Source organism: Pezoporus occidentalis, unplaced genomic scaffold (genome assembly GCF_034315485.1).
Source record: "Pezoporus occidentalis ecotype Australia unplaced genomic scaffold, CSIRO_AGI_Poc_V1 ctg86, whole genome shotgun sequence".
NCBI classification, from domain to species: Eukaryota; Metazoa; Chordata; class Aves; order Psittaciformes; family Psittacidae; genus Pezoporus; species Pezoporus occidentalis.
In genome coordinates this window covers 4,261,074-4,288,610 of record NW_026916220.1, presented here as the reverse complement: position 1 = coordinate 4,288,610, position 27,537 = coordinate 4,261,074, and the positions used below count along the sequence as shown (strand labels likewise).

Below are 27,537 nucleotides of genomic sequence, written 5' to 3'. Positions count from 1 at the left end.
TTTACGGGAATAAAATGCAAAGCAGCAAAAACCATCCAGCCCATGGTGGCTGCCCCCCCTGCATTGCATCCCCAGCCCAAGTCTTGTGGCTGGGATGGACCCTGCACTCTCCCAAAGGAAAAACTGAGGTGCAAAGTGTCTGTGTTCCCCACAGTCCCTCTGGGCACCAACGGGGCAGGGAGCAGGTGTTAACCGAACCATCACCAGAAGACATGAACCCCAGTTTCCAGCCCTGTCCTGAGCTGGTTGGCAGCCCAGCTGAAGCACGCAGTGATGCAGGTGGTTGCAGTAATTTTGGAGTAACCCTCAGCATCTCCCTCTGAGTTCTGGGGATTCCAGTGCATGAAATTAAAACTTCTTCCAAAACACTGTCATCAGAACAGTGGCTTTATTAACGGAGACAAAGGCTTAAAACACGTTATGAGTTTGCTAAAACAGTGTATTTATGGAGGACAGACATTTTTCTGTACATCGATTCATTGTAGAAACGTGAGCAATTTGGCCTACATGATTAGGATATCCCCTAGTAGTTTGCAACGGATCCAGTCAGCTTTCTCTCCGCGGTGGCTCCCGGAAAGCAACCGGCTCCAGCCGGCACCCCCCAGCCAGGATCCCGCCGGTCCCCAAACACCGCTACGCCGGGGGTGCGCCGAGCTGGGACTCCTCGGCTGGGTCAGGGCTCTCCGCACACACCCGCCCCCCCCGCCACAGCCCGGGGGATCCCCTGGGCCCGGCCCCTCCGCCGGCCGCCACGGGAAGAAGCCGGGAGCCCCGGGGCACGGCACGGCGCCAGCCGCGCTTCTGGGCACGGCTCGGCTCTGCACCGCACGGGAACGACTCTGCAGCTCCCGGTACCGGCACCTCTGCTCGGCAAGGCACGGGCTGGGTGTTTCCTGGACGGACAGAGTCAGACGGTGAAGGAGGGGAAGGAAGAGAAGGGAGAGGGAAGGAGAGAAAGAAAACAGCTCCACGGATGTCGGATGTCGCGGACGACGTTACACAGGCGACGCGGGGGCTTCTCGCTGCGTTTCCCGAGCGGAGGAGCCCCCCCGGGTCGGCACGTTAGGGCGAGGAGACGTCGGTGCCTGCGCTCCCGGCGGCTCGTCCCGGGGCGCCCCGCTCACAGGCACTTGAGGAGAAAGGAATTGCACGACGTCCCCCGGGGGCAGTCGCACAGCTTCCCGATGCGGGCTCCCTTCCTCACGGCGCACTGCTCCCCGGCGTCACACTGCGGGCAGCGACAGGCGGTGAGGGTGGCCCGTCCCGCCGCGCCCCGTCCCATCCCGCCGCAGCACTCACCATGGGCACCTGCCCGAACTTCTTCTCGTAGTGCGGGACCCGCTTGCTCTTCAGCTTCTCCAGCACCTCCTGCAGCGCCTCGATCTGCCGAGAGATCCCACAGCACACGTCAGGCCGCGCCCGCCCGCCCGGCGTCCCCCGCCCCGGCCCCGGCCCCGGCCCCCTGCCCCACCAGCTCCTTCTCCCTGGAGGAGCCGCCGCCGCCGCCGGCGGACCCCAGGTCGCGGCCGCGGCGCGGTGGTGTCGGCCCCTGCCCGCGGGCACCCAGCAGCAGGGCGGCCGCCACCGCGCAGAGCGCCAGCGCCCGGCAGCTCTCCATGGTGCTACCGTCCCGACGGCCGCCGCCGCGGCCGCATTTATAGCGCCGTGCCCGCCCCGCCGTGCGTCAGCGCCCCCCGCTGCCGCGCCGCTCCCCGGATCTGCGCTGCTCGGCTCGGCTCGGCTCCGCTCCCCTCTCCCAAGGGCCCCGAGTGTCTGTGCCCCAAAGCCTCTGTCCCGTCAGAAGCGCTCCCCGAGGGGAAAATGGGCTGCTGCCCGACACGAGGTGTCTTGGGCCAGGTCGGTCCCATGTTGTGAGGGAAGAGGGGGGTGCTTTTCTCTAGCCTGTGGTGGTCCGAAAGGACAAGAGAGCAGGAAGCTGTTGGACACTCAAAGGAGCGAGTGGAGGTTGGGCCATCAGGGAGACCAGTCTTGGAAACCAAATCAGGGACCAGAGACAAGGGAGTCAGTAGCCCATGGGCTAAGGAACAGCACAGTGCAATGGGAGGAAGACCCAGGGTGGGAGGATTAGCCTGAAGATAGGGGGAAGAAAAAGATGGTGAGCAACCAGCTGATGAGGGTGGGAGGCTTGAATGAGGACAGGTGGGACTGCCAACAGGGTGAGAAGGTTCAGGGCCACCAACAGTAACGTAAAAAGTAACATCAAAATGCTTGATAATACTGCATTACTGAGCTGGTGCTCCATGAGCATCATCCATTGCGTATATGAAACAAGGCCACCTCCTTCTGGGATGAGGAAAAGCACAGTTGCCAAAAGGAGACCCAGCATCTCCATTCAGCTCTTCCTGCTAGCGTTTGGCTCTGCAAGCTCAGTGGCCTCATGTTCATTCACACTGCAGCCAAAAAGCTCCCTGACAGCGCCAAGCCTGCCCAAGCCTCATGGTCAAGATGGGGACAGGAGGAAGGCAGGAGCAGCTTCCCCTGCTAGGAAGAGCAGTGCTATACCAAGGAGAGCATGCACAGTAAGGAGCAATGCTCACCCCTGTCCAGGGTCATGCCTCCAGGATGAGTCTAGCGCAGAAAAGGGGGGACCTAGGCAGTGGCTTTGCTTGGCTTGAGACATTGGTCCCTCTGGCATGAAAGCTATGGGGACAAGGAGGCAGTGAGCATGGCCTGCCTGGGGGAGGACTCTGATCCCAACTCTGCAGTGGCACAGGGATGATCCTGACCTCCAGCCAGCAGCAGTAGGAGCTGGGCTGGAGCTCCATGGGTGAAGGGAGCATATGCTAGAGAAGGAGGAATATGGAAAACCTCATTAACAAAACTGTCCTAGCTGGCTGTAAGGGAGCTAGATACAGCCTGAAAAGGCAAATCAATATGAGCCAGAAAACCTCAACCGGTTGTTTAAAGAAAATCAAACAGGCCCAGGGATGTATTTTGTCAAACAGAAAGGTACTGTTTAAAGGGACAAGAGGAGTGTGGCTTAGTGAGTGAATTTCAGCAGCACCATTTTGTTTGAGGCAACAACTAGACTCTGGTCTCCCCAGCTATCACGTTGCTTGTCCTCAGAGCTGCATGTTCATCTCTTGCTGTTACCTCCTCCCACACGCTCCTATTGATCATCACATCCAGCAAAGGCCTCTTCTGTAATTGCTGTTCAGAGTAGAGATCTTCTGCATGTTTGCATTAATCCTCCAGCCTTTTTTTGCCACAGGGAAGACTGAGATATCAGACATTAGTGGACCCCACATCCCAGGCTGAAGGAAGAACGCAGCTGCAAAAAGTATTGGAAATGATGGGCTTGCCAAAGAAGGCTTCTTAGAGCAGAGAAATAACAGGCTAAGAAAAATACAACACTTCACACAGAGAGGCAGATATATGGCCTGCTCAACTTTGAAAAAAGCATCTGTGGAGCCTGACCAAAAATTCAAGCCATATTTTATAGTTTGAGGATTACTCATGCAGTGCTGAGGCACTACAGAGATGCTCAGAAAACACCACCTTTTCCTTTCCAACTTCCACTTCCAGTACAAACCTGAATTTCTTAGGTCCCCCAGTAAAATTGCTGTTGAATGTGAAGGCAATTATAAAATTGTATATCCAAGAGTCATTGTGTCTGTCTGGCCACAGACATGCACAGACCTGTATGTTTCTGCAAATATCTGCCTGCTGCTGTCTCTGAAAATATCACTGTCCCCTGCTCCCTGCTCAGCCCTTCTTGTAGACTTTGTCTCCAGCACTAGGGCATAAAAGAAGCCATAGCACACGGGATAGCTGAATTATTAAATATGAGTGTCAGAAGTGACCTTGCCAAGGAGCAGAACAGGGGCAAGGTATAAAAATGCACAATCACTGTTTACAGCTACAAAAAGGTGGGTACATTTTGGCAGCATCAGTAGCCTGTCATAAAACAACTGGCTACAAAATTAGGGGAGTCCTTGGCACTGCAGGTCTCAGCTCCAGGTAATCCACACAAAATGGCATCAGACCTCAGAGACAGAAAGCTCTGTGGCAGATGTTCATTAGTTCAAGCTCCTCAAAGTAAACTTATTTTCTCTGTAATGAATATTACTGCAGATGGCGCACAAACAGGACACAGCCAATGTGCATTAATAACTGTATTATCAAACAGGCAGTTTTTGAAGTTGTACATGGTATATGCTTTTTCATAATCACAGCCTTCCATCGTGATCAATTAATTGAGTGTAATTCTAAAAGTGGGGAAATAATAATGGAGGTGTCTATTGACACTGGTATCAGAACAATGGAGTATCCATTGGGTGTTTCTGATGCATTTATGTGTTCTAGTTTCAGCCTGACATAGACACAGAGTTGGATGGATTTTATGACTACTAGACCATAGAGATTAGTGTGAAGCATTTGTTCAAGTGCTCCACTGAATCAGAGCCATGAAAGTGGACATCTGGCTTTAAATGGATGCTTTAAGGCTTTGCTGAAAAGCAGTGGGATTTTAGAAGTGCTTTGTTGAATTGCCTTAATTTATCAACCTCAGTTTAAAAAAGAAAAAAAAAAATATTGTGCCACTGCTGGTTTTCTGAATCAAGACATTTCTTTGGCTGGAATCTGGAACAGGAAGGAAAATTTAAGATAAATCAGGGTTCTGCCACATTTGAAGCAATAATAGAGTCCAGAGGCATACTTGAAAGATGACATCTGCTTCAGCAGAAGATACCAATTCATCTGGATCAGTAATGGATTGGAAAATGCCATCTAAATAAAACATGGGTTCTCACAGGAACACCAAATAACAAATGCTAACACAAAGACTGAGGCTACAAACTCCCCATTAGAATAACCCCAAAATAGGGTTAGCTCCCCATGAGGTTAGTTCTGGAAAGAGCGGACAGGAACAGAAAGGTCCCCTGAAAGCCTGGAGCACTGAGTTCGAGGTCCTCGTCCACCACAGCTTGTGTGCTTGATACGGCAAAGCCATTTCCTTTGCTCCTCAACTGCCATCTGAGAAGTCAGTGTCATCCTGTAATTAAAGAGATTAATGGTTGAGCTGCTCCAAAACTACAGTGAATAGGTGATATGTACCTGAGACAGGCAGGACAAATCTCAGAATTGTCACCCACACCTCTTATATTGCCTCTACCATCACGAATCTTATGCCCTTGCAGTGGCAGCTACTTTTTGTTTAGGTTTATTTCACGTTTCTTTCATTAAACATCAAAAGGAGATCCTACTGGTAGAGCGATGGCAATGGGGAGTGAGAATGACTGTGTACCGGAATCAATATCATATAAACTTAAACGGTACCTGCCACTGCAAGAAACAGCAGACACGTATTAACATCACCAAATGTGGTATAAGCACAGAGTCCAACTCTTCCCTCCTGGTGGGTCCACAGACCACAGGTTTTCCAGGAGATCCCTGGGTAGCAATAGTCCATTTTTGCCATCGGAGTGCTGCTGCACACAGTGTGCATTGCGTACAGCCAGTGCCTACATACGAAGCACAGCATGCTAACCTGCAAAAGCTTCTCCAAAGTAGTCTGCTATGCAGTGGGGGAGCAAAAATCGCTAGTGATTCCTTGAATGGTTAATCCGCAGGGAAGGAGGTCTGGTTCTGTAACTCCCCTAACAAGAACAGGCTGAGAGGATACAAACAGCTGTGTGGACGAATTATATCTGTTTAACAAGTTTCCAAAGGTAAATTTTAAGGCAGAACATGCTTATTCATTCAGAGACATGTTTTGACATGGTTTGCACACATATTTAGAGGAAGCAATTTTGGTAACTGCAAATAATTGTCCTTTTAGACATAACAAGTTATAGGGAATAATCTTTCTCAGAAGTATGAATCCTCTGAAATCCATCTACTTCCGTTATCTGTATCCCAGGATTATCTGTTAACTGTCTCCAATTCAGAATTATTTCATTACCAGTCTCACTGGAAGGTTATATTCAAAGAAAAATACTCCAAAGAGATCAATTTTCTTAGCAGAAAAAGGCAGTACTCCTTATGGCTTTGGGAGAAACACCTGGGGGAAAGCGACGCCCCAGAATTGACAGCAGAAAAGCAACAGGTGCCTGAACTGATTACTCAACCATATCAGGAGAAAATACGGAGCATTTCTTCTTACTGGAAGCTATTAATAGCAATCATTTCAGGCTCTGAAAACTTTTGTCTCCCTGGCTACATTTTATATATATATTTTTTATATATATTTATATACAGTTGGATATATATATATATTTATATATATCCAGTTGGAACTGATCATAGAATGGTTCTGGTTGGAAAGGACTTTATGATCATCAAGTTCCAACCCACCTGCCATGGGCAGGGAAACCTCACACTAAACCATGCCACACAAGGCTCTGTCCAACCTGGCCTTGAATACCGCCAGGGATGGAGCATTCACAACCTCCCTGGGCAACCCATTCCAGTGCCTCACCACCCTCACAGTAAAGAACTTCTTCCTTATATCTAACCTGAACTTCCCCTGTTTAAGATTTAACCCATTACCCCTTGTCCTGTCACTCTAGTCCCTAATGAAGAGTACCTCCTCAGCATCCCTACAGCCCCTCTTCAGATACTGGAAGGCTGCTATGAGGTCTCCATGCAGCCTTCTCTTCTCCAGGCTGAAGAGCCCCAACTTTCCCAGCCTATCTTCATATGGGAGGTGCTGCAGTCCCCTAATCATCCTCCTGTGCCTCCTCTGGACTTGTCCCAACAGTTCCATGTCCTTTTTATGTTGAGGACACCAGAACTGTAAACAATACTCCAGTGATCTTAAGGTCCTTTCTAATCCAAGCCATTCTATGACTCTATGATTCTACGCTGGGCTGTCGGCATTCTGCACTGAAAATCCCCTTTTCTGAAGAATTACTTTGTATTCACTTCTGCATCTGACACAGCTGTGAGGACTAGTAGTTAGCTGACCTTCCTTCCCTGTCCTGGGTACAGGCGAACACCTCCATCATGAAAATTCAGGAAGGCTATGCCAGCATGTTATCCAAGATGATTATTCCTATTAGCAATCTTTCCTCTCCACCCAGGCCAGCACAGGATAGGAACTTGATCCATGTGCATTAACTCTTCTTGAATTTGATTCTCAGTCAGTATTTCTGCCAATGGCTATTGGCAGAATACCAATAGCCATTGTATCGTGGGACAAAGGTAGATAAAATCATCTTCCAAGTCCAGCTAGCACAGTAGATGCCTTCTTATTCTAGGCACACTACCAAATACATATCAAATGTATTTTGCAAATTTATTTATGTAAGAGATAGCATCAGTAGTTTCTTGTCAAACATTAAACATAACACTACAAGCTGTAGCTTATTCAGCAAAGCAGTGTTATACAAGTGCTGTGACTGATCTCAAATTACTATCAAAATACTGAAGCACTGTGTGATGATTGCTCAGTGTAAGTAAATAATTACAATATTCCTATTAAAACCAGCATTGCATAAATCTTTATTTTTAAATCACATCGACATTGTGGTTAGTTTGCCCTCCAGCCCCCATTAAAATATACACAGGTAATTCTGATGAGCATACATTTAAGTTCACATCCTGAAAACCCCAAATTCTGTCTTCTTTGTAGGTGCATTTAATGCTGCACTGAGGCTAAGGCCCAAAACCAGTCTGGTGTCAGCTGGATCAATAATTCCATCATCCCATAATCTAGAAAAAAAACAAATAAATCAAGCAATCATTATAAAGGATATCAACACACACAGTAGGTAGGTCTTCAAGCACATGAAGCTGGAAATGGCTATACTAAAGAAATTGGACTAAAGAGCTAAATTATATTTGAAGACATGGAGTTAATTAACCTTAACTATTAACGCAATGGACTGGTATGTGTCACTCTGTGGAATCTGTCTCCTAAAAGAAATTTTGGACAAAAGAAGAACATAGAATCACAGAATCACAGAATAGTTAGGGTTGGAAAGGACCTTAAGATCTAGTTCCAAACCCCCTGCCATGGGCAGGGACACCTTACGCTAAGTCATATTACCCAAGGCCTTGTCCAACCTGGCCTTGAACACTGCCAGGGATGGAGCATTCACAACCTCCCTGGGCAACCTATTCCAGTGCCTCAGCACCCTCACAGGAAAGAATTTCCTCCTTATATCCAACCTAAACTTCCTCTGTTTAAGTTTGAACCCATTACCCCTTGTCCTATCACTATAGTCCCTAATGAAAAGTCCCTCCCCAGCATCCCTATAGCCCCCCTTCAGGTACTGGAAGGCTGCTATGAGGTCTCCACGCAGCCTTCTCTTCTCCAGGCTGAACAGCCCCAACTTTCTCAGCCTGTCTTCATACAGGAGGTGCTCCAGTCCCCTGATCATCCTTGTGGCCCTCCTCTGGACTTCTTCCAACAGTTCCATGTCCTTTTCATGTTGAGGACACCAGAACTGCACACAATACTCCAGGTGAGGTCTCACAAGAGCAGAGTAGAGAGGCGGGATCACTTCCTTTGACCTGCTGGTCATGCTCCTTCTGATGCAGCCCAGGATATGGTTGGCTTTCTGGGCTGTGAACACACACTGAAACCGGCTCATGCTCATTTTCTCATCAACCAACCCCCCCAAGACCTTCTCCGCAGGGCTGCTCTGAATCTCTTCTCTGCCCAACCTGTAGCTGTGCCTGGGATTGCTCTGACCCAGGTGTAGACCTTGTACTTGGCATGGTTAAACTTCATGACGCTGGCATCAGCCCACCTCACAAGCGTGTCAAGGTCCCTCTGGATGGCATTCCTTCCCTCCAGCGTATCAACCAAACCACACAGCTTGGTGTCATCGGCAAACTTGCTGAGGGCGCACTCAGTCCCACTGTCCATGTCAGCGATGAAGATGTTGAACAAGACCGGTCCCAACACCGATCCCTGAGGGACACCACTCGTTACTGGTCTCCAGCTGGACATTGAGCCATTGACCACAACTCTTTGTGTGTGGCCATCCAGCCAGTTCTTTATCCACCGAGTGGTCCATCCATCAAATTGATGTCACTCCAATTCAGAGACAAGGAGGTCGTGTGGGACAGTGTCAAATGCGAACATCATGTCTACATATTTCAAATGAGATTATTCATACTTCTTTTTAGTATGAAATCACCACCTTAAAGAGGCCCTCTTTGTTTTTTTAATATTTAAATGGACAATGACCTTTTATCAATTACCTATCTTCTTCTAGTAAGAATGCTAGTATTTTAAAGACTATATTATTTTTTACAATACTCAGGTTAGTTCAGCTGCCAGATGAGAATAATAAATGTTTATTCTTTCATCATTAAAAGACCAGAGTAAATTCCAAGTATTTCCAGTATTTGTGGTATTTATTTTTTCTGAAGGCCATTTCTAAACAACTAACCTTCTTAACTCAGTCCTGAAATCAATTAAATTATGAACAGGCAATTACCAAATCCTCAAGTCCCCAGAATCAAACACACTTGCATATAGTCTCTTTGATATTATATAAAAATTTAAATACTTGTGGCATCAGTTCTCTGTGACAGCTGTACCCTACCCAAAAGAAAATCCATGTCAAAACTCCCAGCAGGCCACAAAACTGTAAATATTGTGTAACTACTACCTCCCCAGCACAATACTTAAACAAGATACCACGTTGCTCATTGCAACCCAGTCTTGCTGAAATAAGCATGCATTGTAATCAGGGTCTGCAAAACAGATACACAGTATCTCTGGTTAAGACAGTGATGCTCCTCCTCCATCCCATCTGCATTCTTTTTTTGAACTTACTTCAGTGTTGGCTAATGTTTAATTGTTTGTTTATGGAAAATTTAAAAATGCAAGAAAGGGTCATGAAAAGGGAGCTAAGGCTGACTCCACCAAGAGAAAGCACATCCATTCCTTCCTAATTGAAGTTTCCAGCTACAAATTTCCAGCTGCAAATTGACTATTGTTGAAGATTAACTGAAAAAAAAGAATCTGTTAGACAGGAAATCACACATTTTGCACTCTTCTCTCAATACTAAATGTGCCAACCTCATCCCCTGTAGAAAAAGGACTGCAAACTGTACATAAACACATGCTGATAAGTTCAAGGCAGCAGCAGACACTTTCCATCCTTGCTTTGTTTGCCATTTCCTGTGAAAGTTAATATTCATCAAATCAGATAAAAATATTAAGAGACTGACATGCTTTTTATTTTACAACAAATACATATATTGATCCTAGGATGCACAAAGTGGAATTGCAGTAAAAGACACCTGTAACAAAATGAGGCATGACTCAGCCTAGGAGCTTGCTCTCCAACTAGCAGAGAGAGTAAAGCTTACCTAAATGAGAAAGAACATTCTAGTATATCTTATCATGGTGCAGCTCCCAGGGTAGAGAAGACTTGTTACCCTAGATAGGGCACAAGAGCAAAGCTCAAGTACAAAAGAAGAAAGGAGTTTGGAAAACTTCACTGTTAACTGGTCAAAATGATGCTTTATGAAGGAAGAAATTTTATACCCCAGTAGCTGTGACAATAACTGACTGACAGGTCCCAACCAGTGTAGAAAGAAAGAAGTCTGGTAAAAAAAACCAAACAAACAACTTCTTTCAAGGGGAAAAAAAATGCTATAAACCCAAATCACAAACATAAGGAAACTAGCCCTATCTAATTTGTTCTCAGTTTAGGATTCTCAGTTATCTCCTTTCTAGTGGACTAATAAGCTGTGCACCGGAACATTCAAATAGCCACACTTGTGTCTGCACAGAAGTGGTACTATCAGCAGATTTTATTGCAGAAGATGCACAAGAATTGTCTGTATCATATTCTGGATAAGTGCATTGTATAAGCTCTTGTAGTCTGGTTCCTGTCAATAATTCCTTTCCTAATGTTAGATAGCTTTAAACTGCAAGTAGTAACTCCTTAAAATATTCTAGTATATTTCAATAGTACTCCATTCAAAAGAAACTCAGAGTGTGTGCTTCTTACCATACAGGAAAACCACTCAGAAGCTCTTATTCAAAATAACCAGAGGACCACATATAAATTGATTTTACTAAGACTTACCTAAGAGCTATTTAAATTCTCTTGATTTTCCCCAAGATAGTGGTTATACCTACTCATATATTTTAGCACCATAGACTGGCCAAGACAGAGTATTTCTACAATACTTCCAACATCATCAAGTGTGCTTTACCAGAGTTTAATATATATTCCTTCCCCCCCCCCCCCCTTCTTGTATGTTAATCTTGGTTTACTTTTGATGGATGTCCTCAACATAAAAAGGACATGGAGCTGTTGGAGCAAGTCCAGAGGAGGGCGACGAGGATGATCACGGGGCTGCAGCACCTTCCGTATGAAGACAGAATGAGAAAGTTGGGGCTGTTCAGCCTGGAGAATGACTCTTCATCAGGTACTGTAGTGATAGAAGGGGGAATGCGTTCAAGCTTAAACAGAGGAAGTTCAGATTAGCTATAAGGAAGAAGTTCTTTACTGTGAGGGTGGTGAGGCACTGGAACAGGTTGCCCAAGGAAGTGGTAAATGCTCCATCCCTGGCAGTGTTCAAGGCAAGGTTGGATGGAGTCTTGGGTGGCATGGTCCAGTGTGAGGTGTCCCTGACCACGGCAGGGGGTTGGAATTAGGTGATCTTAAGGTTCTTTCCAACCCAAACCAGTCTGTGATTCTATGATTCTATGAAAATTGTCAGATTAATCTGCTGAAGGGATGGAGAAGATACCTGTTAATAGTGAAAAGCAAAGTAGTCTGGTAAGGTCAAAGCAACCACAATCCCTTTGTTTTCTTAGGACTGTGAAAAAAAACAACTGTAAGAACAATTTCAATGATAGTAATTTCTATTTTTAAGCAAATTTTTTTTCTTACCGTTACAGGTTTGTTTGCGTATCAATTTTTTACTGAATACTTGTAATAACTTTCTTATTTATGAAACACACTGAAACTGAATGAAGGAATTGACACTGTGTTAGTAAGTCTGCTAAAGGCCTGGGGAGGGCAGGGATGAATTGAATAAGAAAGAATCAGCAACATAATGCAGTACCTTCCAAGCTGCAGCTTCATAGTGACTACCACTGTAATAAACACTTCCAAATATGAAGCACGTTTTAATGGCAGAGTTGTTTTTGTAAAACACAATTAACTTATATCGACAACCACAAAGATTTTATGTTGCACAGAAGTCAAGCTGCTTTCATATTGTCACCCCTGGCTTCTGCTTCTCTTTGTTTAAAGGAAACTACATTCTCTACTGGGATGTAACATTAATAATTAAACTATCTACTAAAACCCCACTGCTAGAACATGAGTCACAACTACACTCATAAAATATGTGCAACTGAGACACTGTGAGTAAAAGAAATAAAGTTCCCAAAAGTGAAATGCTCATGTAACTTGTTAAGATGCAAACTCAACATTTCACTGAAATCCTTTTAGAAACCTGCAAGCAGATTGATGTAACTCATTAAAAAGGGTACTGCCTAACAACTCCCGTTAATTAAAACTGCTCACTGTGAAAGGTTCTAATCAAATAATTGATCAAAGTTTGATTAGAAAACACAACTGCAGGGAACACGATTGACATCCTGTACATATAACAAGTTATAATTTACAAGCAAAATTTTAGAAGCAGAGTAAATATGGAAATTTGCTTATACTTTAAACATCGCTAGGGCATTTTCCTTCCTTTTCATTACTATTGCTAAAATTTTAATGCAAAGCCTAATGAAGTCAACTGGAAGAGTCACATCATTCTCCCTGGACATGAAGGGTGAGGCAGACTAGTCCCATATTTTAGGAGTGAGGACAGCTTGAGGGAGCCTCCAAACCAGCTGCATCTGAGCAGCAATACAGACAGCAGTCTTTCTGCCCATTTATCATTCATTCTTCTCAGCACTGCAAAGCTGTTTATTGGAGTGCTCTTTTGGAGGGATCCAATTAGCTCTGACAAAACTAAGGCTATCCAGATTCAATTTCAATACAGCACCCTGACACTTGGTCAACAGTCAACTGTTCCTTTTACCATGCTTGGAGCCAGACAGGAAGCATCCTTTAGAGGAAAGGGAACAGGTTACTTTGTCTCCCTGACCTATGGCAAATCCTTGCCAATAAGCAGCTGCTGATGTTGGCTGACAAATGGTTTGGCTTCAAGGTGCCACGTGGCTAAATCCCTCCTTCATGTATATTTCTTGCTGCAAAGGCAAATCGTACTTCATTTCATTGTCTCTGCTTGGGCAGCCTATTCCACAGTAACAAAAACTTTTGAGCTATTAGTCTGAGCTCTTGCTTAGGAGTTAACAATAAATAAAGGAACAAGCCACACATGTCATAATATTGGCAGGAAAGCACGAAATCAGAGCAGAAAACACGAGAATATCTAATCATATACCTAATTATCTCTAGCAGACAGCAGAGAGCAATTAAGAGCTCCTAGACAATGCAGACTGTACCTACATGTACTGAAGAGACAGAGAAAACAGCCTGGAGTGCCTTGACCTGCGCTAGCCCTCTCACAAGCACTCTTCAGTGAAAAGGGGCATTTCACTTTCCCTGCTTTTAGCCAGATGAACTTCAGCAGGATTTCAGCTCTGACATTTGACTTCATGTCTCAGTTGGGCTTATTAGCTTGAATACAGCATCACATGAACCCAGCCATGTGCAACCCAGACCCACACTAGTTCTCAGCTAGCTCACATCTGTGCATGTTAAGTTTCCTCTCCAAGCTACAGGCACAGTAAGAAGTACATAATTACCCTGCTTTTTTAAGTGAAGGACAAGATGTCTAGTATTAATTAGCATTTCCTAACCCGTAGGCTAGGCAACCTTAGGCTATCTCCTGAGATGCCTTCCAGATTTGCAACATAACTTCACAAAATGGCCAGATATTCTGGAAACATGAACTGGTAGAAACTGCTCAGTAGAAAGCTTCTTGTCTAAAAATCACTGGACATCATTAAAAACTTAGAATCTGACTTTTTTATTTTATTTCAAACTTAATCTTACATGTAAAACTATTTTTCTGCAGATTAGTAATTTACTGTGGTAAATACTGACAATGGTCTGTTGGTTTCAGGCAGAGGGCAAGTTTTTGTATCACTGATATATACTGAATAAATAGTATGATAAATATATCCAATTATTTTCATTCACAATTACAAAGAGACTGTGTTTCCAGCGAACATATTGAAAAAAAACAAATATAAAAAAGGAAATAAATCAAACCATTCAAACACAATACGTGTTTTGATTTTTCCTTCTTGCGTCAGGGCAGAAGGCTTTGTGACACAGGTACTAGGCTTAATCTTTAAGGGCTAGTAAGAGAGAGAAATTTTTAACAGCTGAAACCATCTTTCAATTTGGGGAAACCCCTACGAAATTTAAATCAATTAAAAAAATATAAAATTAAAAAGATATTAAAAAAAATTCTAAACCAGTGCTCCACCAAAAACTCTGTGTCAATAACAATTCAGGATTTCACAAAAGTGACCTCACTCATTATATGAAAAAACATGTAACACATAGTAACTTAGTAGCAGTGGGGTTTGTACACATGCATAAAGCCTCAAGAAGTTGAGAATATCTACGACTCTGCAACACTACCACATAGGCACAAGCAGAGACCAAACACTGATGAGACTAAAACCTCTACTAAATCCATGACCCACATGCTATACAGCAGCACCACTGAAACCTGCCTAGATGAAACCATAAACCCTGCGCTACGTATCCTACTAAGCCAGGGCAAAATGGCAAGAGCTTCCATTTGATAAAGACACTAATCTGATTAAACATTAAAATGAATATAGATCCCCCAGGTACAATGATTTCAGTTAATCACACTATTCCAACAGAAACCAGTGTAAAAGTTACCATTAATTTTATATCTTCCTTTAGATCATGATAAACAATTCATAAAGGAGCTCACTGCTGCTGTATCGAGTTTGTCATACGCAAGATTAAGCAGCTAGGTTTCCAGGTTACATAAAAAGGTCCCCTAACTCCTTCTCATATTGGCATCTTTACAGCACTGTCAGCCTACCTTGCACCCACTTGTTCACACAATTTCTGCCCATGATGCCCACATAAAAATTTATCAAATCCCAACCACTCTGTACTTAGTTTGTTTCCAGACTTTCCTGCCAGCATGTAAGAAAACCATGAGTATCTCTAATTCAGCTACACAAAACCAGACAGACTCACAGTTATATAAATATACATATAAATATATATTCTGCAAAATGAGAAGCCACAGAGGCACAGCAAAGCTGCGTTATTACATGCTAAACTCTACCATCAGCAGCAGCTCAGGGCCTGTGCAGAACTGGCTTTTGGATTCCACAAGCAGAAAAATGTAGTGGAAGACTAGTACAGACAGGATGAAACTGATGTAGAGTAACAATCAGAGGCCAAGAAAGCCTCCAAAGTCAGTTGACAGAGGATGCCAGGATGCCATGTTGCTTCATGAGCCTCACTAGTTCCCAGGCATTTACTAATATTCCATTAACCTGAGCACAAAATGCTGCAAATGACCTCCCAACAAACATAAATATGCCACATATATTCAGCCAATGACCTGAATCATCCAATACAGTCACCTACCAAGATAACGACCTGAGATTTGCAAATGGTTTCAGGTCTTTCTGGAACTTCTGCTTTACCACTGGTCTCTTCAACTTGCAGAATCCCACTGAATTAATTCTTCCTAACATACATGCAGCCACTCATTACACTGTTCAATGGGCTTTTGAATGGTGACCAAATATGACTTTGAGAAGAATGATAAAACTTATCCAGAACAAAATACTTAGAATATAAACTCCATGCTACCATATCATTACTTACAGAACCAGCAGAACAATTCCTACAAGTGCATGGTTTCTTCTGAAACAGCACAGAAGAGAGACTACAAAGTCTTTAAGACAGATAAAACATCGATTTGAAGCTTGTTTTGTTGTACTCCTGTATATCAAACACCATCTTTGTTTCAGATTGCTCTCTTCTGTTCTTCAGCACCAAGATTTAGATGTTATTGTTATGTCAGGTGATTACAATTAAGATTCGGAAAAGTCATTTATATGTTACCTTGCACTGGAATAATAAGGGTTTCCTTCCTCCTCGAACCTCTTAATGATTGGCTCCTTCAAAGCTGCTTCTTCTGCCTCAGATAACTAAAAAAAAGGCAAATAAACAAACAGATACTCTTTAATATTTTCTTCTACAATGACAGGAGAATTTTGTATGCAGCATTCAAGATTATACCCCTTTTTACATGATGTTATCAACTTCATGTATTTGACAATGAAATTAAAACACCACTTTTCAAAACCTGTGGGTAGGAAAAGGAGTTGTAAAAATATACTTAACTGAGTATAAGAACAATTGGGTATTAGCATCTGAAAAACTCCTGAAAAAAATGCTGTACTCAACAAACCCTATTCTGAGTTGCCTTTGGCAAGATCTTTTAACAAAACAAGTCTATGCTTTTCTAACACTGGGTTTCTCTATGATCTAGAGTGGTCACCACTGTAATTCAGAAAATTTTCAAGTTTCGAAAACACTTTACTGACATTAACCACAATTATTTTTCTCAAACTTCTTTCTGGCTTTCATTCTGTCCATCTTAGGGATTTGGGAAATCAAGACAGAGAGACCTGAAGATGAATATATTCTATCCATTGGAAGCTCAAGTAACATGCAGAAAACAGAACTGTTGAGATAATGCTTCCTATTATGAATACATAAAATACAAGCAAGTTTTAAGACATCACAATAAAATCACCTACAAGATCAAGGCAACAGTATAAACACAAACTATGTAATTTAAAAAAACACAGCAGAAAAGAGTGTACAGAGAAACTAGAAAAGATTATTAAACAAAATACAGTAATTTTCAATTAAAATGCTGAAATGAGTCAAAACCTTCCAGAAACCTCTACAGACTTCTCCTGTCGTTTCATAACTGTCAGTCACTGAATAATTTGAAGTTGTGCTTTCTGTAAAACTGCCTAATTCAGAAATAAATGGAAAGACACTTCGTTCTCACATATTCCTCTGCCTTCTCCCAAACCAGGGAGGACCCCTGGCTGCTCATCAGAACTAATAATCTGGTGCACAAAGTACAAAAGTGGATGATATGAAAAATACTCCTCTTTTTAAGCAGACAAGAATGTAATGAATGATCTTCACATTTACAAGGTGTAAAAGGTAACATTTGACAAATCTTTCAAGTTTGTCAATGCACTAGGTGGCATCCAGAGAATGATAGTTCATTGGAGTCTCACTCTCTCACATTCTTTGCTAGCTTAAGAAGTGAGCAGCTCCAGTGAAAGTGTAAATAATAATGACATTACTGTAAATGAAAGAAAAAAGATGTACCTGTTTTCCCTCCCTTGCTTTTTGGTCCTTAGCTATTGTAGCTAGAACAGTTGCAGCTTGCTCCCCTCCCATCACCGATATGCGAGCATTTGGCCACATATATAGAAATCTTGGACTAAAAAAATACATATTAAATACCAAAATAAGACATTGCCTTTGGATAGTAAAGAAATACTTCTCACTCAGCCAAGAATTCATTTTTATGCATGACAATCTTACAGTGTATTGTTTTTAAAGACTGCAAAGTTACATACTTCAATCCTTGCAGCATGAGGTTTGAAAATACGAAAGTTCTGTTTATTTCCTATATCCAGGCACCTTAAAAAATTATTTCTTTCTTGAGACTCTTCATTTAACACTACCATCACCCACCACCATTCCAGAATTTTTAAAAGTATTACCTTGAAAAATGAAAATAACATTTATGTGACTCTTGTCCAAAGGGAATAAAAAAAAAAATCCTTACAGATTCTGCAAACATTACTCATAAAAACAGATCTATGAAAGTGAATAAGGATTTTTTACACAGGCAGTACTCTTCACATGAATGCAGAATAACGAACCAGCCCAAACTAGCTAGTGACTCTTCAGGATTATACCTTTTTTCCTCCAAGAGGAAATGGGTGAAAAGCACGTCAACACATTTACATGTTAGATCTCCTGCATCACCTAATTCAAGGTTAATCATGAGCCTATAAACCTCTACAGGTTAGTCAGGTTGTTTTTTGCTTATGACCGTATTCAATGAAAATTGTTTTGCTTTCCAAATAGCATGACTTCTGCAAGTACCAGAACGGTACTTCCAGGATATGTTCTCTCAGCTTAGTCTTATCTCCTGTCATAACTGGAAGTAACACTTACCTATATGCTCTTCCACACATCCCATAGTTTCCAGCTCCATAAGAACCACCAATAATTACTGTTATTTTAGGTACATTGGCACAAGCTACAGCAGTTACCATCTTGGCACCATCTTTTGCTATCCCTTCAGCTTCATATTCTCTGCCAACCATGAAACCTAAAGAATCACAATATGAAAGAAAGGCTCAGTAACTTTATTAATATAATATGTTATATGTCATATTATGTGCTTTATAGCACATGCAGAAAAAATGAAGAACAAATAGCAAAGCAAGGCCTTCACCAGCTGCTGACAGACAGATTTCAGAACAGGCTGGAGATGCAGATGCAACAAAGCACACAGGATGCTGTACAAAAGTTACAGCCTCAACAGTTAACAACAAAACCTGCAACACAGTGAAACTTCAAAATACTGAGCTTACTCACCTGTAATATTCTGCAAAAACACAATGGGAATATTTCTCTGGCAACACAACTGGATAAAATGTGTACCCTGTGGAGAGAAAAGAAAGGAAAAAAAAAACCAAAACAAAATATAAAAAAAAGAGTAAGCCATTAAAGTTGAATAAGTGAAGCTATTTCTACCAGCAATCTGAAGACTGTCGCAAGCCTCTTTCCACTGAAGTCCACAAGCCTATTTACATCATGAAGTGCTGCATCATACAAAGTCAACTGCAAAACGTATGTTCACTCTAGAAGAACATGCCAAAAATGTGCGAGTTCAAGGGTGAAGCAGAAATTACATCCTTAAAAAGCACTACTGTTGATACTGAAAGGCTGAACTGTTTTGACTCAGCCAATATGTAGTTAAAACCACAGGCAGCTTCACAGTGTGGCATTTGATACTGATTGTTGAAGGACTGTGTCGCAGAAATTAAGACAACCAGTGAGATAAAATATCTTCCTGTTTCCTGCATAAAAGAAAAGTATTCTCTGAAATAGGTGAAGGCCCACATAAACCATTCACTCATGGGCAGACCAATTGCTCTTTCCCTTTTTCTCAAGGCAAGTGCCTTCTCCCCATTTTCTAAGAAAAGATCATTTTCCTAGAAAAGATGCAAATAGTTGATTCCAAGTTTTTGTTTCACAGAATTACATAATCAACTCGGTTAGAAAAGACCTTTAAGATCATCAAGTCCAACTGCTACCCTAGGAACAACAAAAAAAAAAACTAGAAAAACACTGTTTCAACCAGAAATAATCTAAATCAACAAAGTTCCTCAGGTTATTTACACACTGCTGGTAAATATATATATATATATATATATGTATAAAAGTATGTAGCAATGTAGCAACTGAAAAAAACCCTTCAAAATACAAAACCAGCAAAATCTATGAAAACAAAAAAGAAAAATCACACAGCATAACCCTTAGGTAGCTTTTTCAGAGAAGCATTTGAAAAGTATAGTGATGATCACAGGAAAAAGATGTATCCTAATGTATGACAAAGATGCCAGATGAAAAAAAAGGAATATTGTTAGATTATGATGCTTACAGAACCAACATCATGGACAAAGGTCTCACCAGAAGTGAACCAAATGAAACATTGCCATCTCCTTTTGCAGTACTGATATGGTAGCAAAAGTCAGGAGAGGAATGTTCCTAATTTATTTTCATTGGTAGGAAAAAAGTTGCAGCACTAAGTGATAACAAAATTACTGACAGTATTAGAAATACAAAGAGTTATTTTCAACTTGGAAACATACGTGTTAAAGCAAATGCTCGCCTAAAACAATGTCACTTACAGGCAGTGCTCCAAGTTGACAGTATTCCTTCAGTAAGTAAAACTCAATTTCATGTATTATTTTATTACATCAATAAATCACGTAAATTACTGCCTTTCTCCAAATATCTCTCACAGCTTCCTTTTTCCTATAGATTTTCAATACCAATTTCCTTGCCCTTAGTTTGAGGAGCTTGCAAGAACAAAACTACCATATATAATTGCTATGACAAAAATTCAACTGACAGTCATTTCTTGAAAAAATTTGATAAGAATGCACATTTTCACTCAGTCTAAGCCAGGAGCTGCTGCTTCAAAGAATAAAAATTAAACCTCTGGCAACGAATCCAAGTTTGAAATTGTCCAGTAATAAATTACAGTATTTCACAGATTACAGGTTAGGAATTATAACTAGTAGGGTAATTTATACAATCACCATGGACTTGTAATGGCTATAAATTCCAGGATTACTATTTCATTTGTGGTGTTGTCACACAAATTCAAATGCTGTTTTTTCTAACTATATTTTTTATTGATCTATCTTTGACCTTTCCTTTTGACTTCATACCAGAAAAATCTACAGGACACTGTTTCTAAAATAAGGTCTAATTTTTACAGCCTATTACGGTATTTCATGTTTACATGAAAAACGTGGAGCCAGTCTGCTCTCATATTTTAAAAAGTTTCTTGTTTCAACATCAAGTTGAAATCAGAAACCACACCAAGCTGTGTGGTTTGGTTGATACGCTGGAGGGAAGGAATGCCATCCAGAGGGACCTTGACACGCTTGTGAGGTGGGCTGATGCCAACCTTATGAAATTTAACCATGCCAAGTGCAAGGTCCTACACCTGGGTCGGAGCAATCCCAGGCACAGCTACAGGTTGGGCAGAGAAGAGATTCAGAGCAGCCCTGCAGAGAAGGACTTGGGGGTGCTGGTCGATGAGAAAATGAACATGAGCTGGCCTCAGTGTGCACTCGCAGGCCAGAAAGCCAACCATATCCTGGGCTGCATCAAAAGGAGCATGACCAGCAGGTCAAAGGAGGTGATCCTGCCCCTCTACCCTGCTCTTGTGAGACCTCGCTTGGAGTATTGTGTGCAGTTCTGGTGTCCTCAACATAAGAAGGACATGGAACTGTTGGAAGAAGTCCAGAGGAGGGTCATGAGGATGATCAAGGGACTGGAGCACCTCCCGTATGAACATAGGCTGAGAAAGTTGGGGCTGTTCAGCCTGGAGAAGAGAAGACTGTGTGGAGACCTCACAGCAGCCTTCCACTGTCTGAAGGGGGCCTGTAAGGATGCTGGGGAGGGACTCTTTGTTAGGGACTGTAGTGACAGGACAAGGGGTAATGGGTTAAAACTTAAACAGAGGAAGCTTAGATTGGATATATAAGGAAGAAGTTCTTCACTGTAAGGGTGGTGAGGTGCTGGAATGGGTTGCCCAGGGAAATTGTGAATGCTCCATCCCTGGCAGTGTTCAAGGCCGGGTTGGACAGAGGCTTGGGTGATACGGTTTAGTGTGAAGTGTCCCTGCCCATGGCAGGGGAGTTTGAACTAGATGACCTTAAGGTCCTTTCCAGCCCTAATTATTCTATGATTTTAAGTCATACATCGTAAGTTTCATTTTTCAGTGGCAAAGAAGCTAATAACCTATTTATTTACCTTTTTTGCTGACTCTGAGAAAAGAACTCCATTGTTTCCAATAATTCCTACTGGATAACCAAATATTCTTGCAAATCCTGAAGGAGAAAGATAAACTTACAAGTTTTCAAATATATTTATTTTACCATAGTGTATAAAGCTAGTCTTTCTCTTGGTAACAGAAAATAATATTCTTTTGAAGAAAAGAAAAATGTTATTAAGAATATCAATGGGTGAGCCAAACAGAATGAATCCAGCTGCAAACCCAGTGGGAACATATACAGAATAATTATAATATATGTCTAAATACCTGTAATTAAAGTATCCCCATACAAGGCTTTGAATTCATCAAATTTACTTCCATCTACAATTCTAGCAATGACCTTAAGAAAAAGTAGAAAAATAAAATTAAATTCAAAATCCTTCATAGTTTTTGTTTAGATGGAAAGACCATGCTAACATATAACTTAAAATAAATGCTTTCCATTTAGAGAACATCAAACAGCCAACCATATAAATAGTCTTGGATGGCAGGCAAAGCCCATTTACTTTTTTAAGTGTGATTTATCCACATGATGATAAAAAATGGAATTTCAAAATTAAGAATATTCTAAAAGAACAATTTAAATTATACAGAAACAAAGTTTCCATATTAGTTAAATTTTAAAGGAAAATGCTACCTCTGCTTATAATGAACATTCATCAATAGACTGAAATCTATAAAGAGAAAAAAAATACACAGCCATAAGCCACTTTCTCAGAGAAAAGTTTATTTTTAGCTTTTCTTAAATTTGTGACATACAAAAATAATGATGATCTGTTCAGAGGTTCCTCTGAGAGGCAAAGCAGCCATTTCATATAAATATAGATCCATTGATAGCAAGCTATTACAACTTTTGGGAGTTTAGTGTTAGACTCAATAAAAGCGTTTGCTTTTCTTTACCTTAATACAAAGCAAAAATCCTAGTAATTTCTGACAAAATATTTTAATAAAGGTACATACTAGGACATTTCCTAAAACAATTACTTGGTTGGTAGTTAAATGGGCTCGGAACATGGGATCTATGCAAAACATGAGAAAATATATGGTCTCAAATGAAGGTACTCGGGCAAATAATTACACTACACCTGCAGTAGTGTCCAATAGTCTCCGTATGTGGGAGAGGAGGACCAAATTGTTTGTCTTCCTTATACTCCATAAATCTTTAAATATTTGGTCTTTACTTTCATAGGATTAACAGAAAAAGAAAGCTATTGTATCACTCAGCAGGTCTGTATAATGTATTGAGAAGGCAAAGCTCCCTATTGTCTAGCAGCTTTTTCAGAATGTAAACCATCTTTCATCTTTGCTCATCCTTCTTAGAAGTATAATCAAAAAAAGCATTACATTTTTAACATGTCATTGCCACAGCAATGGATCTGCTGGGAAAAAAACAAAACCAAAAACCAAAGACACAAAAACCAAAACCAAAACCAACCAATGAAACAACCAACCAAAACCGTACCCCAAATAAGATTTCTGTAGATGATGACACAAAGAGTGATTTCCTGCAAGAAAAATTAGTGTATGCATGTATGGGCATGTGGATCTTGTATTTATATTCATACCTCTTTGACATCAAAGTTTCTTTTCAGCTGGTCGCCAACTATTCCATATATTTCATCAGCAGGAAATAAAGGCTCTTCTGATGGTTCTATAGTCACCTGTAGCAATTTAACAGAACAATTTAAACAACAACGGAATTGTTAGTCCACATTATGGCTTAAAAGAACCCAAATAAGAATTACTTTGCCAACAGCTTTGAGCAGTCTTCTCTTCACCAACCACATCAAAATGCCTGTACTGGCTTGTCCTCATTTTGCAAAAAGATCAAGTTTCTTAAACTAAAGCTTGATAACATGTTCTCACTTATTGTTACCTTTGTTTCTGCTCCTGTGTATACCTCCGTACGTGCTCCACTTCTTCCATGTTACCAAAAATTAAGCATGTCCTCCATTTGCTTACTTACTCCCTGTATCCTATTAGGTAGGTAGACAGAATCCTAAAAAACTGATAAAGATTTTTGCCATGCAACTGAATGCAATATCTTGCCTTCCTTCAGGTGCTGAGGTTTAATCTTCAACTCATCCTTTCACATCTCCTGACAAATTAAGTTAAGGCAATTTCTCCCCCATATGCTATTAACCCTATTTTCTACAAGGAATTTTTAAATCAATAAAATACAATGACATGATTTAGGTCTATCCTCTCAGTTTTATACCTTTAATAGTCATAGAAAATGTTATTCAAAAAAGATTCTTCAGCAGGTATTTAAGTCCATAGGAATGATCATGTGGGCTTAAAATTAAATTAAGCATCTTGCAAGCCTGCATTAATTTTAAAGCACAATTCTGTGATTCTTAAGCACTGTTCTAATTACTTCACTCTTGCATGTAATCCCAGTGATTCTACTGGGAATAATGCAGAACCAAAATACTAGAGAAATCTTTAAGGACAACAACCACACCTCCCATTTTTAAAGTGTCTGTAGTCAGAGATAAAAAATGTGTTGAATAAACCAGGCAAAAAAAAGCATTCCTAATTTAAACAATGCAGTGTTTTAGACTCTATACACTTACGTCTACTTTCTTTTGGAGATTTAAATTTCTGACAGCTTTCCTTGCTAGATGAAGTGCATGACTGTCATCCAAAGCATAGTGATCTGTTACACCAGATTTTCTGTATGTAAATAACAACAGCAATAGGAAGACTTATAAAAAATAATCATCTGACAATGAAAATCTGAGGTTTAAAAACTTTAAAGACTTATAAAAGTTTTATATTTATCTTCAAAATACAGATTCTACAATACAGCTTTCCACGTTTTGATATGAAATTACTTTCAAAATAAAACCCACGCCTGAAATTTTCTTTGGAACAGCACATTCAAGTTATCAGACATGATGGAAAATAGCAACTTTAAGTAGTAAAAAAATCTAAATGACAATATAAAAGATGACAAACACAGTAAAAATGGATATTAATATTAATTTTAAACTATAAAGAAAATATGTTAACAAAAATGTATAATCTTCCCCGAAAAAGAATTCTTTGTTCACTCCAGTGAAGTAGAAATTAAGCATTTTTTGTACAGTAATACCTAACTTCATTTAATATTCTTTTCATTTTAGAACCAGAAATTGCACAGAATTCTTCATTTTGATAAGTATTCTTTTACAAAAAATACAGACTATTTTGATCTTGTTTGTAGTAAAGTTCTAATTGACAGTAAGAAAGATACAATCTGCAAAATGCATTAATCTTTCTCCATGTGTATTATCCTTCTAACACTAAGTATTAAACAGTAAAGAAAACTTTACCATATGCATGATTCTGCAGTATATTAGACATGTAGGTATTTTAAAGTAGTAAATGAAGGCGACAAGATCCTAACTAGAGTAACATAAGGTAACTGTGCTACTCTTATAATAAAATAATTTATCAGCACCAGATAAGGACACAGGATATCTTAATTTTCAAATCTAAATACAGTTTTCAGAAGATTAAAATAAAATAAAACAAAACAAAACAATCCCCAACCCTACTAAGGTCTGAAGGATGGAAGAAATTAACTCTAGGAAAATATTTCTTTAGACCTGCAGTGAAGATCTGCTCCTCCAAGATCCTCTGCTGATACCTCTTCACCTGTTGCTGCTTTAACCTACCACAAGAAAAGGAAAATGAGCTTTAGAGCCTACACCTGTCTTGAATTAATATTTATACTGGCTTAGTTAAAGCAATAAAAAAGATCTTTGAACTTTCATTTTCACAAAATTTATTTAGCACTTAACAAACAACTTCAAATGTGATCCTTTCCTTCATTGTTTCAAACAAGCAATACCTCAGTTGAAACTCAGTATTCTTTGACTGCTTTTTCTACACAAACTCTTCTGTGAATTTTAACTTACTTATTTAAGTGTTAACCATTAATCATTAGCAGCTTTTATTTTCTCAATCTTCCATTAAACACACAACAACGTAGTAATTTTCCTTTAAAAAGCATATTAGTGGCATAAAACTGTTCAGATCAAGTATGCTGATTCCGTAAAAATACCTGGAATGCACAATTAAATCCTACATGTGTCAAATCTTAGACCTGACAGTATAATTTAAGAGTGAGTGAACTCCTTCTTAAAACAAAGCAGTATCATTTACTGCATGTTTAAAAAAACACACAGTTCTTGACGCATTTCCACTCAACCATAAATGCTTGAAAAGGATTCCTTGTAAGCTGGTGAAACCATTATTCATCGCACAGAGTACAGAGGTAGTGTAAGAGACAAGAGAAGAGAAAACTATAATAATTTCTAAAACATATTTCAGTTTCCAAGTTTTCAGCCTAAAACTGAAGTACACTAAAGTTATAAATATATAAACACACACACTTCCAAACTGTCAAGTTTGTAAAATTAAGTATAGATATTTCTTCTTTTAAATTTGAATGGCTACTCATGTAATATACAGGTGTGACATTCTGATACGAATTAATGAAAAGTTTAAGTCAGAGACATAATTAGCTTGAGTCTTCATCAAACAACAAAGAGGAGAACATACTTTTATGAGAAATAAGGAAAAATCTCTTCACCAAAACGGTTTTCAAGCACTGGAACAGGCTGCCCAGGGAAGTGGTTGAGTCACCAACCCTGGAGGTGTTTAAAAGATATACATGCAGCACACATGGCTTAGTTGTAGACTTGGCAGTGCTAGGTTTATAGTTAACTTGGTGATCTTGAGGTTGTATTCCAACATAAATGATTCTGTGATTCTATTCTATGATTCTATTAAATATACGTCTCTCTCAACGCATCTGAAACAGTATGCAGTTATAACATTGTGATTCTGTGACTACTGCAGAACTTTGAACAAATCTGAATAGAGCACTGATTTCTATTAGTACCAAAATCTAGACATTCATTTTAAGAAACTCTACAAAAAAGACTTTTTCATCTTCCACAGAACTGAAGTTTTCCTTATCCAAATCACAGGATCGGAGTTGTGAAGTCTGTCACTCACCCTGGGAGACCGTCTAGTTTAACTCCCCTGCTCAAAGCAGGGTCAACAAGAAGAGGCTGCTCATGATCGTGACTTTTAGTATCTTTAGGGATGGAGGCTTCATAACCTCTCTGGGTAACTTGGTTCAGCATGACCACCCTTGCAGTATATAAGTGTTTTCTTACATCTAAACAGAATTTCCTCATTCCAGTTTGTGACCTCTAGCCTCCTGACCTGCCTGTCACTGGACACCAATGAGAAGTCAGGCTCTGCTATCTTTACTCCCCACTGCTAGGTATTCACACACAGAGACAGACACCCCCTAAGCCTTCAACAGACTGAGAAGTCTCAGCTCTCTCAGCCTCTCGTCATACAACAGAAACTTTAGTCATTCCATCATCTTCAGGACCTTACTGACTCACTCAAATATGTCCATGTCTTTCTTGGTCTGGAGAGCCCAGAGTTGGACCTAGCACTGCCAATGTGTCTTACCAGTGCTGAGCAGATGGGAAGGATAACTACCCTTCACCTGCCGAAAACACTCTCCCTACTTCATGCACAGAATATTGCTGGCTGCCTTTGCTGCAAGGGCACATTGCTGACTCATGTTCAACTTGGTGTCCACTGGGACCTACAGTGCCTTTCCTGATAGGCATCTTCCCAACTGGCTGGTTCCAAGCCTGTTATGGTAACCAGGATTATTCCTTCCAAGGAATATCTGCCTGCTGTGTTTAACTTCAAAAGGTTCCATTCAGCCCCTTTCTCTAGCCAGCTGAGGTTACTCTGAGAGGCAGCACAATCATCTGTCCTCTTGACCACTCCTCACAGGTTTTAGCATCTGCAAATTTTCTGATGGTGAACTTTGTACTGTTGTCCCGGTCATCAATGAAGATGTTTTAAACAGTACTGGTCCCAGTAATGACATCTGGGGTATACTACTGACCT

The 27,537-nt window shown here is 40.7% G+C and overlaps 2 protein-coding genes across 2 annotated transcripts in view; both read right to left on the bottom strand.

The window, feature by feature from the left end:
• Positions 1-373: 373 nt before the first annotated feature.
• Positions 374-1,618, bottom strand: CARTPT (CART prepropeptide). Its single transcript, XM_062604414.1, has 3 exons — positions 1,472-1,618; positions 1,300-1,383; positions 374-1,228 (listed from the first exon to the last, which is right to left on the bottom strand). The coding sequence occupies exons 1-3, from the start codon at positions 1,616-1,618 to the stop codon at positions 1,121-1,123; spliced, it is 339 nt and encodes a 112-aa protein (XP_062460398.1). The 3' UTR covers positions 374-1,120.
• Positions 1,619-7,440: 5,822 nt separating this feature from the next.
• Positions 7,441-27,537, bottom strand: part of MCCC2 (methylcrotonyl-CoA carboxylase subunit 2) — a 40,600-nt gene continuing 20,503 nt past the window's right edge. Inside the window, exons 8-17 of the mRNA XM_062604516.1 lie at positions 25,197-25,261; positions 24,180-24,279; positions 23,169-23,264; positions 21,871-21,943; positions 21,582-21,658; positions 18,624-18,690; positions 18,198-18,354; positions 17,337-17,451; positions 16,044-16,129; positions 7,441-7,674 (exon numbers count right to left, since the gene is read on the bottom strand). Coding sequence (XP_062460500.1) covers positions 7,557-7,674; positions 16,044-16,129; positions 17,337-17,451; positions 18,198-18,354; positions 18,624-18,690; positions 21,582-21,658; positions 21,871-21,943; positions 23,169-23,264; positions 24,180-24,279; positions 25,197-25,261 — 954 coding nt within the window. The 3' untranslated portion in view covers positions 7,441-7,556. The remainder of the gene's footprint in view (positions 7,675-16,043; positions 16,130-17,336; positions 17,452-18,197; positions 18,355-18,623; positions 18,691-21,581; positions 21,659-21,870; positions 21,944-23,168; positions 23,265-24,179; positions 24,280-25,196; positions 25,262-27,537) is intronic.